Raw genomic sequence first — 17,611 nt, 5'->3', positions numbered from 1 at the left:
CCCTGTTCCAACCACACATTAAAAACAGGCACACCCTGCACTCCCTCCTACTGTAAATAGCACACTAACACACACACACACACACACACACACCCCAACACAAGTATGCAACAGCTAAAATAAAATGTGTCATGCCATAACTGTGTTACTGAGTTTCACCACAGTCGTGACAGGCCAGTAATGCAGCCTGACAACACAGGTACAAATAGAGCACTACAATAACACAGACACAATTCAAAGTATGCACAAAAGACTGAAAGTCAGACAACATAAATATAAATCTGCACACAATGTGACAGTAAAGTGCAGACAAACTAACAAAAGCCATACGCATCTGACAACAAATCCCAGCATTCTGTGCAGGCACAGAGCTGGAACCTCATGTTCCCTTCAGGAGTCCTGCCTCCCTCCCACGTCCCTCAGTGTCTGACTGAGGTGACAGCAGCCCGAGCATGACAGGGCCCCTCAGCAGGACCTTGGCCCCCCCTCTTATCACTGTGTGTGTGTTTTAGAGAGAGGACTGTGATAGTCCAGCGAGGTCGCGGGTCTGCAGGAGCATCTGCAGAGTGAAAGTGTTGGATTTCCGGACAAAGAGATTTGCATGGCAATTACCATGCCGATACACACAAGTTGACTATTGACACAGTTTGGAAAGGTATCGAAAGATAAGACTGGCGTTATATGCTGTGCGGTTTAGGAGAAAGATAATACAGCATAGTATTGCAGTATTTTGCATGGGAATATTGTAAGTATTGATTTTTTTAAATAATACAAATTCAACTTTTGGTAACCAACTAGATTTTTTTTTCTTTCAGTCCAGTCCAATAAAAATGATTGAACTGAGACGATCAGACTGAAAAAGTTTTCCTTTAGGGGCATAATATGCAGTCGGAAAAAAAGGTAATACATCTCAATACATCACAGTATTTATTATCGTAATACTCAATAGCATATTGCAAAACATTAAAATCACATTAATATTGTATTGTGAGTTAAGAACCATTATAATATCATATTGTGGGGCCTCTTGTGACTCCCACCTCTGACATACTGAATGCCTTTTATGATTTTTTCCTACTTAAAATGTGATGGCTTAAAAATGGGTCATAATTATAGCGTCATTTTCAAAAAATGGAAACAGCTGGGTGTGTTCATCGCAACAAAGCAACATGTCACCAGTGACACCAGGCAACAGTGTGACTCATTTATGTCCGTTAATAGTCTATTAACAACAATCCAGCTTTGGCAACACAGGCATTAAGTAAATAAATTAATTAGGGCTTGGCGTTATGGCTTAAAAGTAATACTGCAATATATATATCTTAATAGACTGAAATCCCATTTTAATTACTTTAGACTACTAAAATGCAAAATAAAGTTAAAAAAAGTAGCTACATTCGTATCATAAAGTTTGGTAAAGTAGTGTTATAATAAAGTTAAATACAATTACTTAGTATTAGGGCGTTAACGCGTTAATCGCGATGAGATTAAGGTCAGTAATTAATGCTTTAAATATTTGTAATTATGTTAATCGCTGACCAACATTCCCGTCCTTAAGAGGCTGTACTGGGCTGAGTCAGGAGCCTTGCAGATACAAAAACACACACCTCCCCTGCTCATCGCTCAGGACAAAGTGGTCTGGATGGGCGGAGGAGTGTGTGTGACTTATCATGATTGTGACTCCTTGTTTTGTGTGCGTGTGTGTCTATGAGAGGACTGTGGCATTTCCTTTTGCAGCCTGTTCTTCCACTGTGGAGAGCCAGTGAGTCTCGTGCTGGTGACTTTAAAAAAAATGATGAGAAAATTTATAATCGATGTTTATAATTGTCATTTTATACATCCCGTGAAAAGCAAGTCCAGATACAGCAACCATATTTGATATACTGCCCACCTCTAGAGCAAATTAATTCACAACATCAGTTTTCATGTGCTGTGTTCAGATCCCTTTCATGAGCTATTTAACCCTTTGAAACCTGAGAAAATTGGTTTGATGATACACCCAGCTAGAAATTTCCCACAAATTTCAAGAAATTAGTAAATAATGACAAGATAATGATTTGCTCTGGTTTCAAAATGTTAATAAACAGTGAGCACATTTTCATAAAACTATTTCTTGACAATTAGGAGCTCCTTAATATCGAGCTATAAACTGTTAACAGTCTGTGGTGACTCATGCCGCAGAAATAAAGCCAGGTGTAATTACAGGTGAAGGGCATGTAAAAACAAAGTCTTGAAAAGAGGCCAATGATAAAATACTCCTTCTGGCGAGGACAGTGATTTCCCTTCACACTCTCATGCAGTCACTTACCGTAGAGGGCCTTGGCGCTGATCTTGCTGTCCGATCTGGCCACTCCACTGCAATGACAAGAAGAGGAGACGGGGTTACGCTGCATGCTCTTCATCTTGTCTCCTGCACCTTTTGGGTGTCACAGACCCTCTGAAACTCCCACACTGTCACTTCTCATGAACGCAAGCCCACAAAATAGGAGTGATATACGGTGAGCAGACTGGCCGGCACTGGATGAGATTAGCCTGAGATTCTGAGCATATGGACCAGCTGGGGAGAGAGAGAGGGAGAGTGGGAAAAGGAGAGAGAGTGGGGAGGGAAAGAGGAGGTGTGTGGGGACATGGAGGGAGAGCCAGGCAAAGCAAACAACTCTCAACAGAGCCGCTCTGTGCCGGAGGTCCCTGACCCACACCACCTTCTACATACTGGGTTAGTGATTCTCTCGCGCCTGCGTGACGGTAACAGAAAGGTAAATACGTGAGGGGGAAAGCAGGAATGTGTGCGACACTTACTTGGCTTGCCTCGAAAGAGGTCCCGGGACACTCATGATTTAAGACATCCACCTGTAGAAAGAAACAGATGAGAATCAGAGAGAGAAAGAAAAGTGGGTGTTAATGAAAGACAGAGAGAGGGAGATGACGGCTGAAGGTGGGTAAATATTTTCCACTGAAACAAACATGCATTATTTATCCTTTTAAATGCCCTTATATACAGTCCATGGTGTTAAAGGGATAGTCTGCTGATTTTGAACCGGCTTTGAATCACAACAAAGTGAGTAGAAAATGAAAATGAATGTAATCAGCACCCAGATCTTCCTGCTCATTTCTCAGTTCCAGTTTTTGCTGGCTGTAGGGCTGTTGTTGAAACTACTTCAGCTTTTTCCTATACCCGCCACTACAGACACAAAGAGACTAGAGGTGGACAGAGAGAGGTACCACCAATCGAACTGCAAAACAAGGCAAATCAAATATAATTGTAACCAATATTCTGTCACTCTTTTGCCTATTTCTCTAATATGTTTTCAGAAACATTCTTTAATGCCCTTTTGACTGTAATATTGGAATTTGTGAACAGGAAGTGGATGCAATACTGCTTCCTGTGTTTTTGAGATCAAACAGTAAAAGTAAGCAGTGCTGATAAAATAGGAACTGGATACTGTGTTGCCTTTTACTGCCCTAAAATGTTTTTAGAATCATATTAAATCTTAATGTTTCACTGGAATACGAGATCGTTTGTTGCCATAAATCTATGATAAAAACTAGGTACCAGTTCAGTGGAATTACAAACCTGGCACATATGCCTAAAATCGTTTCTAGCTTCACAGTTTACTTTCCCCTTGGCTCATAGACTTTAGATTGTGATGATGTCACAGATTTTTAAAATTGCTTTTCTCAGCTTGAGGAAAGTTTCATATATATAGTGTGTCCGGTTTTCTACCTCTTGAGCAAAAGGAAAGGCCACAGTCCTTTTCTGTTTTCTCTGATAATCTAGCACCAATATTTCTATTGCTTTCTATTGCACAGGCAGCCCAGTTTTATGAAAAGACCATCTTTCTAGCTTTGAAATGCTTCCTTATGCAAAGTTAAGGCGTAGTCTGCTTAGCAGCCTGTTCTTCCACTGTGGAGAGCCAGGTGTTGGGCCTGTACTTCTGGTAGTTGGAGAGCTGATCTGGGACAATGGCAGACAGCAGGCTGATATGCACTGTGTAATTAGATCCACTTTGTTGATGACTATATCTGCATAGCTACAATTAATTAATTTGGTCTGGTTTTACACCCAGCCACACTAACTATTTGATAATTAGCGTGGAGCGCCACATCTAAATCTGGTTAGTGGGAACAGGAAATATGACAACAAAACTTGCCCTCACCGTTCCCTCTGGGCCTGGAGACTCTGTCGAGTCTGTCAAGGCATGAACTGACGCACTTATGTAATGTATATCAGGTACGCAGCACACAGTGGGGCTAAACACATACTGTATGAGTCTGACTGTGGATCCGAACTAGCTGTTACACAACAAGGTGAAGTCGGCGTGGTTTCCTGTATGATAAACACAGATAAGTGTTCTTAATGGCTGAAGTTAATTGTATTTCACTGGAGATAATATCACCTTTTACTTATGTGACTTTTAAACTCCAAGTGGCCATGTATCGCTTTAGAGAATCCGTTTCACTTTGTATTATTAATTGGTAGCAAGACATTTGGATCCTGTGTCACCTGCAAGCAATTTAAGTGTTCTGCAGGAACACGCGACCTTGTGTCAGTTTGTGACATTGGGCATGCTTCCCACAACAGCTATGAACATTTCAGTATCGTTTTCTAACCACTTGCTCATGACAGTGTTACGAGACAGCCATTTCCTCATGACATGTCTTATCTCCCTCCTCGAGTATAAAACTGTTTTTTTGCATAACAAGCAGCGGTAAACTACACTAGGTAAATAGTGTGTATGACGGTCTACAGGTTACAGGCGCGGTCACTCGAGCTTATCTCGCAGCAGATCATAAACGTAATCGCCCTCAGCAGATAATCTGCTGCTCATATCTGCTGAAACAAAGTGAGGCCAAATCATTACGACGGCTCAGCAGATATTACCAAAGTTACTGCAGACAAAAGACGTTTTTTTTTCACATACATCACTCCATGCAACCACTTTTAACACTTTAACATCTGGATCGACATCAGTTTTGCTGCATTCAGAAGCCTTTCACAAGCATTTAACCCTTTGAATCCTGAGCATTTTGGCTTAATGTCTTTTGAAAACATGGGAGGAACACGAGAAACAAATGAACAAAAATGGCCCAAAAATTATTTTTAAAAAAACAGTAAAATAAATGACAAAAATATCCTGAAGATAAGCAAAAATGTAATAAAAAGTGAAAAATGAAAAAAAAAAAAAAAATTCTGTTTTTCACAGCTAAATTTCAGGTCATTTTCTCATCACCTTTTACACTTTTTTTGCAATTTGAGCAATTGCTCATTATGTTTTTTCAAAATATCAAACCAATTTATGTCAAATGCTAGAAAAAGGCATCTGAATGCAACAGAAGAAAACTGATGTCAGTCCAGGTGTTAAAGGGTTAAAACTCCTGAGAGAATTGGTTTGATTTTCTTTCAGAAACACAGGAAAAACATAATGAGCTACTTGTCAAGAAACATAGACCGCAAACTGAAAAAAAAGTAAAAGGTGACAAGGTCATTATCTAAAAATTAATTTGAGTGATTATTAGATATGATAAAAAAGGGGGAAATATCCAGAAAATTATCATTAAAATTCTCTGAATTCTATATTAAAATTATGTTACAGAAAAAAATAGGATTTTTAAAAAAAAAAAAAATTCAGCTATTTGTTTGTTTGTTTTTTTCCTTATTTTGTGTGTGCTTGTTTACAGGTTATTGGTTATTTTCTTGTAACTTTTTACTAATTTGTGGCTAATTTTTGGGCCATTTCTTGTTTAGTTACTCAGTCTCTTCCCATATCTTTAAAAGAAATCAAGACAATATTCTGAGGTTTCAAAGGCTTAAACGCTCACCTACAATAAATCTTACCGCAAAATACAAAAGAGAGAGGAAAACTAATCCTATTTATTTTGTCAAGCCTGCACAGAAGGTGAACTTCCTCTTTCTGTCCTTATCTCTTTGGTCATCACCCCTCGGCGCTATTGTTCTCAGCTCTGGCCCGTCGCCAGGTTTCAGGAGGGAGGTGAAGCCGGAGCAGGACATGCTGGGTGTCATGTGTTGTCAGCCTCAAGGCAAGAGGCCCTCCGCACACCTCTCCTCCACTCAGCCTAAGGTTCTTATTGTTCAATAATGACAACCCCTTATTCAGAGGTAATTACACGGCATTAGAACAATAATTACACAAAAACAGAAGCACAGTGTGCAGGACGTTTATCTTGACTTAATCGTAACGGCAGCTGTTTGACTCTGTCCTTTCTCAATATTACTGGCAATGTGTGGCTCTTAGATTGCCATATTTAAATAAAATGAGGTGATGCAGGTATTGTCCTGTTTGTACATGCTTTCTGTGACAACAACTCATTTGAGAGTGTTGAGAGTAACAATGGGCGGGTTTCCATTAACCCCAAGAGAGTATAAAATACGCCTAATGGAAACACGTCAATTTCTAAAAAACTCAGATTTATTGCAAAAAAGTTTTTTATGCTCGCATGAGGTGGTATTTCAGGCGAATCGTAAAAGCCATATTTCGCAAAACTGCAAGGAAACACTTCATAGGCCACATAATACTTTGGCTATGCACTTGTGTTGGAACTGGCTCCCTCATGATGCAGCAGGAGATACAGGAGGTGTTATTGCATCACATCACTCTTCAAAAGTTGAGCCGATCATCCAGAGGTTTTGAATCCACAATTCCTCTGTGAAAGTGGACTATCACCTCCCAGAAATCACTCATTCATTCATTATCGCTCACACTACAGGCCTATGTGGCCTTTGATTGGAAATAATGACAGCTGGTGCAGTAGCTGCAATAGAAATAGACCTGCTAATACTTTGAACATCCATCAGCATGTTTCTTGGAATGTTCTTGCCAGAGGAAAAGATGCAGAACATCACTCAATGGAAACACAGTCATCTTGCAATCTGCCGATTGCCTCAGAGTGCGGTTCAGCCCTCCCTCATACAGTCTCGTGTTTTCAGCTTGTGCCATCAGACATTTGTTTTGGTTTTGTTTGTTTTAATTTTTGATTGAAACTCATAATTTATCATCTAACATGCTAACTCCTCAAAAAGAATCCCTGAAATCTTCAAAACAGGAAAATCTCTGAATATAAATCAATAACCATATAGTGTCATGCATGTCTTATAAATATTGTATCTTCTTTGATAATGTACTAGAAACTTCAAGTTTGGCAACAAACTGGCATTATATCATGCATCAATATTGCACATGGGATTCTGCAGTCAGAGTTTATGTTGGTCATAAGCTGTTACGCATGATGACAGTCTAACTTCACGCGCCAGGTGTAAACAAAACAACTGATTTGTAGCAGCTGAACTCTGTAGCACAGTCATCAGCACAACATGATAAATCTGTTAATGCAAAGCAGAATAACTACAACTTATACATCCCAACAACAGCGCTCTAACACACCAAATGTAACACACCTGAAGCTTCAGGTTTTGAAGAAAAGAGCGACAAAGACAAGAATCAAGACATGCACATTGATAGTGAAATAAAGCCAGCCTTTACACATTTATGCTCTTTAGCAAATGTGTAAGTGGGGTTTTCTTTTAGAGTACTTTTAGAACGAAAGTATTAGAGTTTTATTTTAGTATGACACTGAACGAAACACTAACTTTTAAGGTACTATTTGTTATTATGAGAGGGGAGAGTGTGGTGCAAAACAGGAAAGGCAGCTCAGATAATGTTTTAAGCACTGGGAAGAGAGCTATGTTTTATGATTTGGTTTGGGGAAGGGACATTTACCTTTAAAAGGTTGTATTTTGTATTTATTTTTAACACCCTCAGAACCCCAAAACCCGTAAATTGGTTTGAAAAGCATGTTTTTTGTCTTTAAAAATCTGCAAAATCACACCATTTATCATAGCTGGAAACTGTACAATTTGGTTATCCATAGTGAAAGGAGGGTCATGCATTTCTTCTCAGACACTCATGGATGCTCAAGGAAAAATGTCTGTTACTTCGTGAAGGGTCATGATATTAAAAGAAACAAAAGATAAATAAAGTACAGTTGCTTAGACGAGGTAACTTACAATAGCAACACTTTTCGACATTATCATATTACAAAACTAGAAAAATACTGACAGTGATAGCTTACGTAATGTGTCTGAAAAAAATATGAGTTTGCTCTGATATGAGCAACCTGGACTTTGCTCCATGCTCTTGAGTAAGCATTTTGAAAGACTTCACTGTCATCTGATTTTTATATACCTAAAGAAAGCCACACAGCCATCAGGCTGAATCACACTGTTTGGATATCTGGCGATAAGGGACAGGTTTGTTCTGAATCAGGACAAGCTGAAACACAAGACAAATCAGGTCAGATTTCACAGATATAATGTCCATGTGTTCACACAACATTCATACAATCCTCCCAGCACACGCACAACACAAAACACTAACAAGACTGAAATCTGCAATTAGTGTTTCTCATTCAGTGGTTAATGAGTAGTCATGAGGCTATTCTTAAACTTGTTGAACCAAAATGAAATCACATTCCTCTCGCCACAAAGCTAAATGCTGTAATTACTGCTGCTACAGCTGAGGGTGACCTCAGATTTAAATGTATGGCAGCAACAGGTAGTTTTGTGCTCCGCTGCAACAAGCTGATCCAATATGTGAATTAGTCCATTTATTAAATCGCTTCAAACCTTCAAATCTTCTCACAAAACAGTTTAAGAATTAATATGTTAGGAGACATTGTCTAATAACACATTAATTCACCATCCCTATTAACCAACCTCAATTTATTAAACTGACACAAAGTCATTAATGTGTTCACAAAAAATATGACATTAAGCCTTTGGAACCTGGATCGACATCGGTTTTCTTGTGCTGCATTCAGACACCTTTGACAAGCATTTAAAACTTTGATACCTGAGCAAATTGGTTTGATTTCTTTCCAGCAAGTAAGCTGTGGGGTAACTTGGCAAGAGAAGCCCACAAAGTGCAAGAAATATGAGAAAGTGACTATAAAATTATTTTATTTTATTTTATTTTTGTGCGCAAATTTTCAGATATTTTTTTTGTTTGTTTGTTTTAGCTTTTCCTTTATGTTTTCTGCTCATTTTAAGGTCATTTTTATGTTTTTTTTAGACTTTGTCCTTTTGTTTTCTTCTCATTTTCATATCATTTTCTTGTTTTGTTTTTTTGGTTTTTTTAGGTTTTTCTTTTTTTGCTAATTTTCACGTCATTTTCTTCTAACTCTTTTGTTATTTCTTGCTATTTTTTTTTTGTTAATTTCCTATTAAACTATGCATTGCCTTTTTCTTTGTTTTTAAAAGAAATCAAGCAATTTTTTTCAGTTTTCAAAGGGCTAAACAGCAGCCTCCTGAGGAAGATCATGATATGACTGAAAGCTCCAGAAGTGTCACTGAGTGGCCCTGTGGGAAAGTGTGAGCCCTGTATAAAGAACAGACCGAGAAAGAAAGAAGGAAAGAAAGAAAGAAATGAAGATAGAAAGAACGATAGATTGTATATAAGAAAGAAAGACAGGTAGACAGACAGACAGACAGACAGACAGAAGTGTTAGTCTTCATATGAACTCACAGTGCTGTTTTTCCGGACGGGATGCTCAAGGTGACAAACGTGGGCGAGACAGCGCCGGAAGCATCAGTCAGCCATCACAGGGTAAACTCCGCAGGAGATAGTCGATATTTGTTTTGAAGTAGAACCGTTTAGGAAATCCAAGACTGTAAACTACACAGTTACCGTCCAGCACAGAGCGCAGATGTTTGTTTGCGTGGTTCCCGCAGTGGTTGAGGAGGCAACGCGGGAGCAGGTGAGCGATAGGCGCCTCTGCAGGTAACTGAATCTGAGCGGGGAGGAGCTCCGCGGACACGTTGCTGCGGGGTGGGCCGCTCGGTTTCTCTCTCACGCAGTTTGCAGTGAGCATTTTGGTTTGGAGGCATGCTGCCGATGCAACTCGCTTGTCAGTTTTATAAGCATGCATTATATAAAGCAGAAAAAAAGCCACACTGAGCAGCTGCATTTGAAAACTTGGAGTGAATTATTCTGTTGTCTTAGGGACTGTCCGTTATTTATCAGAGGAGATGGTGGCTGGGGTGTGACTTTCTTTCTTTCTTTCTTTCTTTCTTTCTTTCTTTCTTTTTAATCTTGATCCTGTCCAGAGCTACAATTATTTTTTCTTGAGTCTCCCTGAGTAACTGAAACACGTGCTTGACCCCACCTCTATTTCCATGGTGCAAGATTTATGTTTTGGTAAAATTTTAAATGAGACATGGAATGAATTTATTTTGATCAAATATCACTACTTTCAGGTTAAATTTGATTATGTTGCTGAGGGAAGCCTGCATCGCTCATGATGTGTTCAGGGACGGTCGGAAATTTGAAAATGGTAAAGTATGCTTTTTCACTTTGTTCCTATGATGAATGGTGTGATTTTAGCAATTTATTTATTTTTCTTTTTTAAAGCATGCCTCTTAAGCCTGCTGGTGGGTCTCTCCCCTGAGCAAAAATAAAAAAAAACAAGTCTCTCCCCGGTGCTTAAAATGATCTGGCATGCCTCCACCATTTTCCACCACCCCCTCCCCTCTCATAAATAACAAACATTCTCTCATTACCATGTGTTTGCTTTTGTATCTGATGTATTGTAAATCTTGGCAGAAATGGTCCCAAACCTTTATGACCCCTTAAAATAAAACCATATCTACATTCAGTGGTGTAGTGGAGCACATACGCAGGTTAACAGAGTACTCCCAGCTCTTTTAATGTCTGTTTACAGTAGGGATGATAACAATCAGTCGACGATTGATAAGTGATTGCTGAGAATTTAGTCAAATGTGAAATTGAATCAATTAATCAATAGGCTATACAATGCCGTCAAAGTATATGTAAAATGTTTCTTTGAGCTTTGAGGAAAAATGCATTTGGTTGTTTGAATTACGCAGTTTTTTTTCATATAATGATTACTAAATTAATTGTTAATTTGACCAATTATCAGTTAAGGAAAGTGCTTACAGTTTGCAACCCTAGTTTATAGTATACCCAACCATTAACCAAAAAGCCATTGGGATTTGGAAGCATATACCCACTTCCTCCTCAGTAACCTTCCCATCTACCCAGCAGTACACCCACCTCACCAACCTCCTCAGCTACCACGACACCACTATCTATTTTATTTCATAAGGAAAAAGAGCAAAAATTATAGAAGAGTGAGAAAAGTACACGTCGTTTTTAATTTAATAATCTTGTGAATGTCTGATTTATCTTGGAAACAGTATGGGGAGCTCATTATGTGTCAGTGAAAACTGATTGAAAATATGCTTTTAATGATTTACAAATGCATAGCCCGAAATACTGTACATTTCATGTGCAAGCTCTTTAGTTGTGGGATCATTGCATTTACACAAGTTTCTCTAGAGTAAAAGCTAAGCTCAATTCAACCTCAATATGAGATTTCGATTTTGAATTCAGCTCCTGAGAAATAGCCTGCCTCGTGCTATTTTTTTTCTCTCTCATTGTGCTGATGTTGATTTATCGAAAAGAGAGGAACTCCCGCACACTGTCCCGCTTACTGCTGACATATTTATTGAGTAAAACATTTATCTGAAATAATCCGCTCTTGAGATAACAAAAAGATCCAAAAGAAAACCGTATTGGCTTATAAATTTAGCCTGCGCACAATTTCAGAATTATTTCTCAGACGAAATTCAAATCTCAACTCTGTGTTTTCTTTGAGTAATCTCCAAATAAGGAGCTGATTTATTTGTGATGAGACAAAGCAAAGACTATTGTGAGCAGCGAAATTTTCCTCTCGGCCACTTTGTGCAGCAAAGCAGTGACTGGTCTGAACTAGTTGGATTGAACAGGGGCAATGAAAGAGGAGCAACAGTGTGGAACACTGCCCAGGTTTCAGTGTCACTGGCTGGTAAGAATGACCACTCTTTGTCCAGCTGCAGTCAGCTGTCCCTGCAAAGAAAATCATTAAGATAATGTAGCTGCCCTCTTTTGGGTACATTACTGTTTGTGAACACCTGAATGACTGTGTTTCAACAAAAATGAAAAACATGAACACACTGCTCGTAAAGCCAGCAGTGAGAGACAATTTAAAAGGAAAAATAGAAATGCTTGCACACACTATGGCTTGGCCTACAGTCAGTGACAAGTGCTGCCTGTGTGCTCGGATGTTGCTCAAGGGCAGGCACTGAAATGTGATTTGTTTTGAAACCGGTTACTTTGGAAACCTTGCCATTTGGTTTGATCATTAACTTTCGCTGTCAGTGCTGAGAAATCACCTGTTTGAAGAATGTGGGGTAGGAAATGGCCGATCTATCGAGCTGACGGCAATAACCGCCGATTCGCCATACATATGCAGATATCTGTTTATAGAAATTAGGAAATGACTGAAAGTAACATAATAAAAAGCTTATATCTTCACTTGCATGAATAAAATGCAGAGGATCAATGTTGATATGACATTAAATGCGCCACATTGAAAGTTTAATGAGCCAAACTAAAACATGAACTCTCAACCCTAGAATGTGTCAGTGTCAGGTACTCTAAATTCAGTGCAGCACAACTAAAAGCACTTTATAGATCAATAGGAATATTGGAAAGTTATTTGCATGTACAGTCACTCATTCATGTTCTAAAACTGAAAACATGGGCTAAGAGAATAATCCTTTAACACTAAAATCCATGTTGTCCCCATTCAAATCTTAACCAAAACAATTCTGCCCTCTACTGGAGAAAAGAAACAAATATGAGACTTATTAAATTTGCTGTGTTTGATACAAAGAATCTATATGACACCAATAATCTCCAACACATGTAAGAAAAAATAAAAATCTGATATGTTTCTATAACTGCACCAAAGTGAAATCCTTTGAGTTCCTCGCAGCAAGGGCGAACCAGTGCTTCAAAAACCTATTTTTTTTCCACAATCAAGTACAAATTAAATTTTAAAACTATCAGTCCAAGCAAACTGTCTTCACCTTACAAACATTCAAATTTACAAACAAGTTTCTGGTTGAACCAAACAAGTGCAGATGGGCTGCGAGTTTAGTTGTAACATGCAACGTGAAGATAAGGAGAAGGCCTCTTCATTACACGACCCTGAAAGACACGACGAAAAACAAATTCACCTGTACCTGAACAAAGTTACAGGAAAAATCCCATATTGTTGAACCTGGACTCTATTTTCTTATGTTTTTAGCCCCTTTTACATGACCTGTTGAACGCAGGGATATTGTCCTGATATGATGTCTCACCTTTCTGTATAAAAGGTACAGTCACGGAATGGGGGGACAGAGTTGTCTCACCTTTGAGCTGCAACAGAGATAGAAACAGTGTCTATGTAAAAAGCCGGCAGAATGGGATTATGGGCAGGAAGGGTGTGACATGTTGATTGTGTGATATACTTTACCGATTCAGCACGGGAGATTTAAAAAGCAGCTGGTGGCAGCTAGCGAATAATTCAAAGAAGGCGAAAAACAACAGCCGTAAATGGGGAAAGCATTGAAATTTGGAAGCTTCTTACCCTCTGAGCAGAGGACGAGATCAGCTGCCATGGAAGGTAAATTATTGTAACTGCCATATTAATGACATTATTATTGCTTATCAAGCATTGCTAGTCATGCCTCTTTTGCTTCAGCGATGCAGGCATGCTATCTAAAATCACACACTGGAGCGGCGTGATGCCTTCTGTATTTGGTTATGTGTAAAAATTAGGGATGCATGATAATATCAGCACATCAACCATATTGGCAGATATTAAGATGGGAACATGCTTATAACTGCAGATATCACAAACATATTTTTATTTGTTTTCATTTTTTATTGACAAAGTGAACATGTAGAAAACATCAACCCTACGGTGAAGTATTTTTCTTATTTTGCACAATGAACACATACACTGGAAAGCTTTGTTTTTTATGTCTCCATCTGCTGGTGGGCCTTCATGATAAGAGGATTCATAATGTGATGTTAATTCCACTACAGAAGAGAATTTATGATTACTAAAAGTAGGTGGAAAAATGTGTATATATCAATATCGGTATCAGTTATCAGCCACTCCAAGTAAAAATGCAAAGAGGCATAGAGAAGGGACTTTATAGTAGCGTGATCTCTGTGTAAAAAGGGCTTAAGTGACTAATGGAGGCAACAGTTTTTGAATTGGTACTGAGAGATTGTGGCAGCTGCAGCAGTGAAACAGGCTGCAATTTAATCCCTACAGACAACTGTGCAACAATTTAAGTAATTTAAAAGTGCTTGTTTTTGGCACTGACGGGCTCAGATTGGTGTTAGAAGTGTCTGACATTATGCAAAGGACCCTACAGAGAAATTAAACATTTTTCTTACCTTTTGCTGATCTGTTTGCTATTTTGACTAAATATGAAATCTAGAATATTTTACAAGTCTTAGTCTTCGTAGATTTATGAATGTATTTCAGCCATCAGCACCTGAATAAACAAAATCCAACTTTTCAGATTTAGAGATTGGATTATTGTCCTTGGATCTATTTTGGCAGGAAAATTTGGGGATGTGACGACATTGTTCAAGGTATACAGTATCACCTGAATGAATGCCACCCATATCAATAATTCAAACGAGTCCTAAAAAGAAACCAGGGCTTATTCCATTCATGGAAAAAAGCGTGAACAAAAAGAAGGCAAAGAGCAGTCAGGTATTTCAAAACATACACATGAGAGGCTAATTACATCCACGTATCTTGTCAATCAAAATAACTGGGAGTCAAATGTAGGCCAGTCTCTTCATATGATAATGAAGTATGTTATCTATGTACGACACCAGACTTTGTAATTTACCAACCTGTCTATTATTTATGCAGCTATCAGAAAAAGACTGTTGGAGTTCTCACTTGTCACATAATCCAGTAACAGCGTCTGATGGAGTTTAATATAAAATGTCTGTGATGAAAACTAATGAGTAAGACTGACCTGGCCAGTCGGGCTAAAGTGCTGATAGCCAGGATGCCATCTAAGCCATATGACAAGATAACAAGTCGGGCATCACTAAGGGTTATGTCTGCCCACCTCATGCACATCTGCAACACCAGGAAGTAGACGGTCGGTGGGATAGCTGTCCCTGTCACAGTGAGGTTAGCCAGAATAAGAACGTCACTCTGTCAGGTTGCCCGTCACACCTGTGGACACCTGTGGTCAGTTACTGTTGAATCTATGATGTTCTGTTGTTAAAGGGAATATTAAAAATGTATGACAGAAAGTCTGCGTTACAAACTGTGACGTGGTCATTTATGAGACAGGGATAGTCAAACAAAATAATTCTATTAGTTGTATTATGTAAAAAAAAGTTGGATCCAGTTCGACCAGTGGTGGAAGTAGTATGTGAAAGACAAGTAAATGTTCAGACATAATTTCATACCATACCTGCAAATTTTTGGGCCATGTCTTATTAGTTGCTGGTTACCTTCTCCCAGGTTTTTTTTTTTTAAATCAAACCAGTTTGATCAGGTTTCAAAAGGGTTAACCCAACCTAACCCACGCAGCTTAATCCTAACTGATTTTTATATTTTAATTATATTTTGTATTATATTCGACATTTTATATTCCTTGGGGTACTTTGATCATTTTTTTTCTCAGTTTTTAAGATTTTAGGATTTTTACTGTTTACATATACTGCACTGCTCACTTTATCCATTTACTTACTCGCTTATTTATTAACCCAGTTATTTATTTATTTTTTTTATAGAAAGATGACAGAGATCTTAGTTCTTAATTTGGTTGTTTTCATGTGCTGCATGGCTGGAATGACATTGAAGAATCCTTGAATCATTGAATCTTTTAATCCTTAATCCTAAAATTTGACATTTGACCTCATGGGGACCTGCTTTTATCCCCAAATAGAAGGTGAGTCTCCTTAATGTGACTTTTAAACAGGCTTTACATCAACACAACATGCAAGATTAGTGCAAGTGTGCTACAGACGTGCACGCATGCACGCAGACACACACACACAGATGCAGTTAGAGAGCTATATGAGATAAGAAATATAGAATACCAAAATGAACTGCTTTAGCATAGCCAGCTGTTTCATTGTCCCTGCAGCCTCTATCTGTTTCTCTTTCTTGCTTGTCCTCTGAAACAATCTGCATAGTGTGGCTGAAAGAACGGAGGCGTTGTTTGGGTTGAATGGAGGAAAAGCAGAGGGGTGGAGGGGTGGAGAGGGAGATGCTCCAGCTGTGGGGGAACAAGACAACACAACAGCATCTCACATGTGGGTGAAGGGAGGGGTGGGCGTCAAGGCTGCGGGGGCTGCACACAGTGGCATTGTTATAAGGGGGGGTGGGATGCAGCTGATAAGGTTGAGAGAAATGGATCATTCCCTCAAATCCTCCCCTTGGGAAGCCTTGACACAAAACACTCCTGTCACTGTATGGGTATTTAACATAGAGACATTTAAAAAGGCTGCACATTTCTGTTTGCCCCCAACCCCCCCCATCAGGGCAAACAGAAATTCATGGGTGTCATTAATAAAAATGGGCTGATGTTGTAAAATTACACTAAGCAATGAGTCTGTTTAGACTTTGCCCCCTCAGTGTCCTTTTAGAGCACAGGAAAACATTTTTTAAATAGGAGTATGGCTGCAACTAACAAATATTTAAATGATGGATTATATTAGGAATTGCTGATTATCAAAAAGTGATGTTCTCAAATTTCTTGATTTGTCTGTCCAATAAATATGTATGAACGTATATGACAAAGAAAAGCAGCAAATCTTCCTATTTGAAAAAGTGGAACCAGCAAAGGTTTTGGCTTTTTTTTTCATGAAAAGTGACTGAAATTATCAAGGGCTCAGGTTTCGTTTTAACATTGGGGTTGATACGTGAAAAGGCGGGGTGGGTCCTCCGCAGGGTACGTTTGGGCATCAAACTTTGCAACCTGCATTCTGGCAATTTGTGGCTTTCATGCATCAATTTATACCATATAACCTCAATCAAAAGCAGAGTCCTGATTCAACAGTGCGTCCTATTACTGGCTGGGTATGGCTGCACATAGTGACAAATAATCACTGGCCAACAATACTAATTATCCATTGCTGTCAATCCATTTTTGGCACCAAACAAAAACTTAATTCCCTGCTTTTTGGTGAATATTTATTGACTCTCTGTAGTTTTTCTGCATCAATGTATGGTGTTTATGTCTTGTCAAAATAAAAGTCCTCTGCTACTTTTCTGTTTTATTGCAAGGGGACAAATGTATTCCCCACCCCACTCCCCATCCATGGAAACATACCAAGTAGCAGATTTATTTTCTTTCTATTGACTATCTGTTTCAGATTCAGTGGCATCATTCGGCCTGGACGTTTGAGGCTTCAGCCACAAACAAGAATAAGAATAGACTCAATAATCATTAAAATCCCCAGATCTAAGAATGAGTCATTCTGTTCATATTTATACTTGAATAATATACTTAGTTACATTGTACCACTGCTGACATTAATATTTAACTATTTTTCCACTAGTCAGTCAATTTTTAATGATTTGATTTGTTGAGTATTCTGTTTCTACACAATATTACTTTGTCACTCAGAGAATTGATTTTGAAATATTGCTGCTTGTCTATAAATCACTCTATGGGTCAGCGCCAAAATATATCCACATATGCTTGTGACATATG

The 17,611-nt window shown here is 38.6% G+C and overlaps 1 protein-coding gene across 2 annotated transcripts in view; it reads right to left on the bottom strand.

Annotated features, from left to right (window-relative positions):
• eps8l2 (EPS8 like 2) overlaps positions 1–9,781 on the bottom strand; it is a 38,889-nt gene extending 29,108 nt beyond the window's left edge. Inside the window, exons 1-3 of one of the 2 annotated variants that reach the window (XM_042496517.1) lie at positions 9,540–9,781; positions 2,800–2,850; positions 2,309–2,355 (exon numbers count right to left, since the gene is read on the bottom strand). In XM_042496517.1, the coding sequence (XP_042352451.1) occupies positions 2,309–2,355; positions 2,800–2,834 (82 nt within the window). In that variant the 5' untranslated portion in view covers positions 2,835–2,850; positions 9,540–9,781. Of the gene's footprint in view, positions 1–2,308; positions 2,684–2,799; positions 2,851–9,539 lie in introns of those variants that run through there. The other variant, XM_042496516.1, reaches the window with a different exon arrangement.
• Positions 9,782–17,611: the final 7,830 nt, after the last annotated feature.

Source organism: Plectropomus leopardus, chromosome 11 (genome assembly GCF_008729295.1).
Source record: "Plectropomus leopardus isolate mb chromosome 11, YSFRI_Pleo_2.0, whole genome shotgun sequence".
NCBI lineage: Eukaryota > Metazoa > Chordata > Actinopteri > Perciformes > Serranidae > Plectropomus > Plectropomus leopardus.
This window is presented reverse-complemented; position numbering and strand designations above follow the sequence as displayed.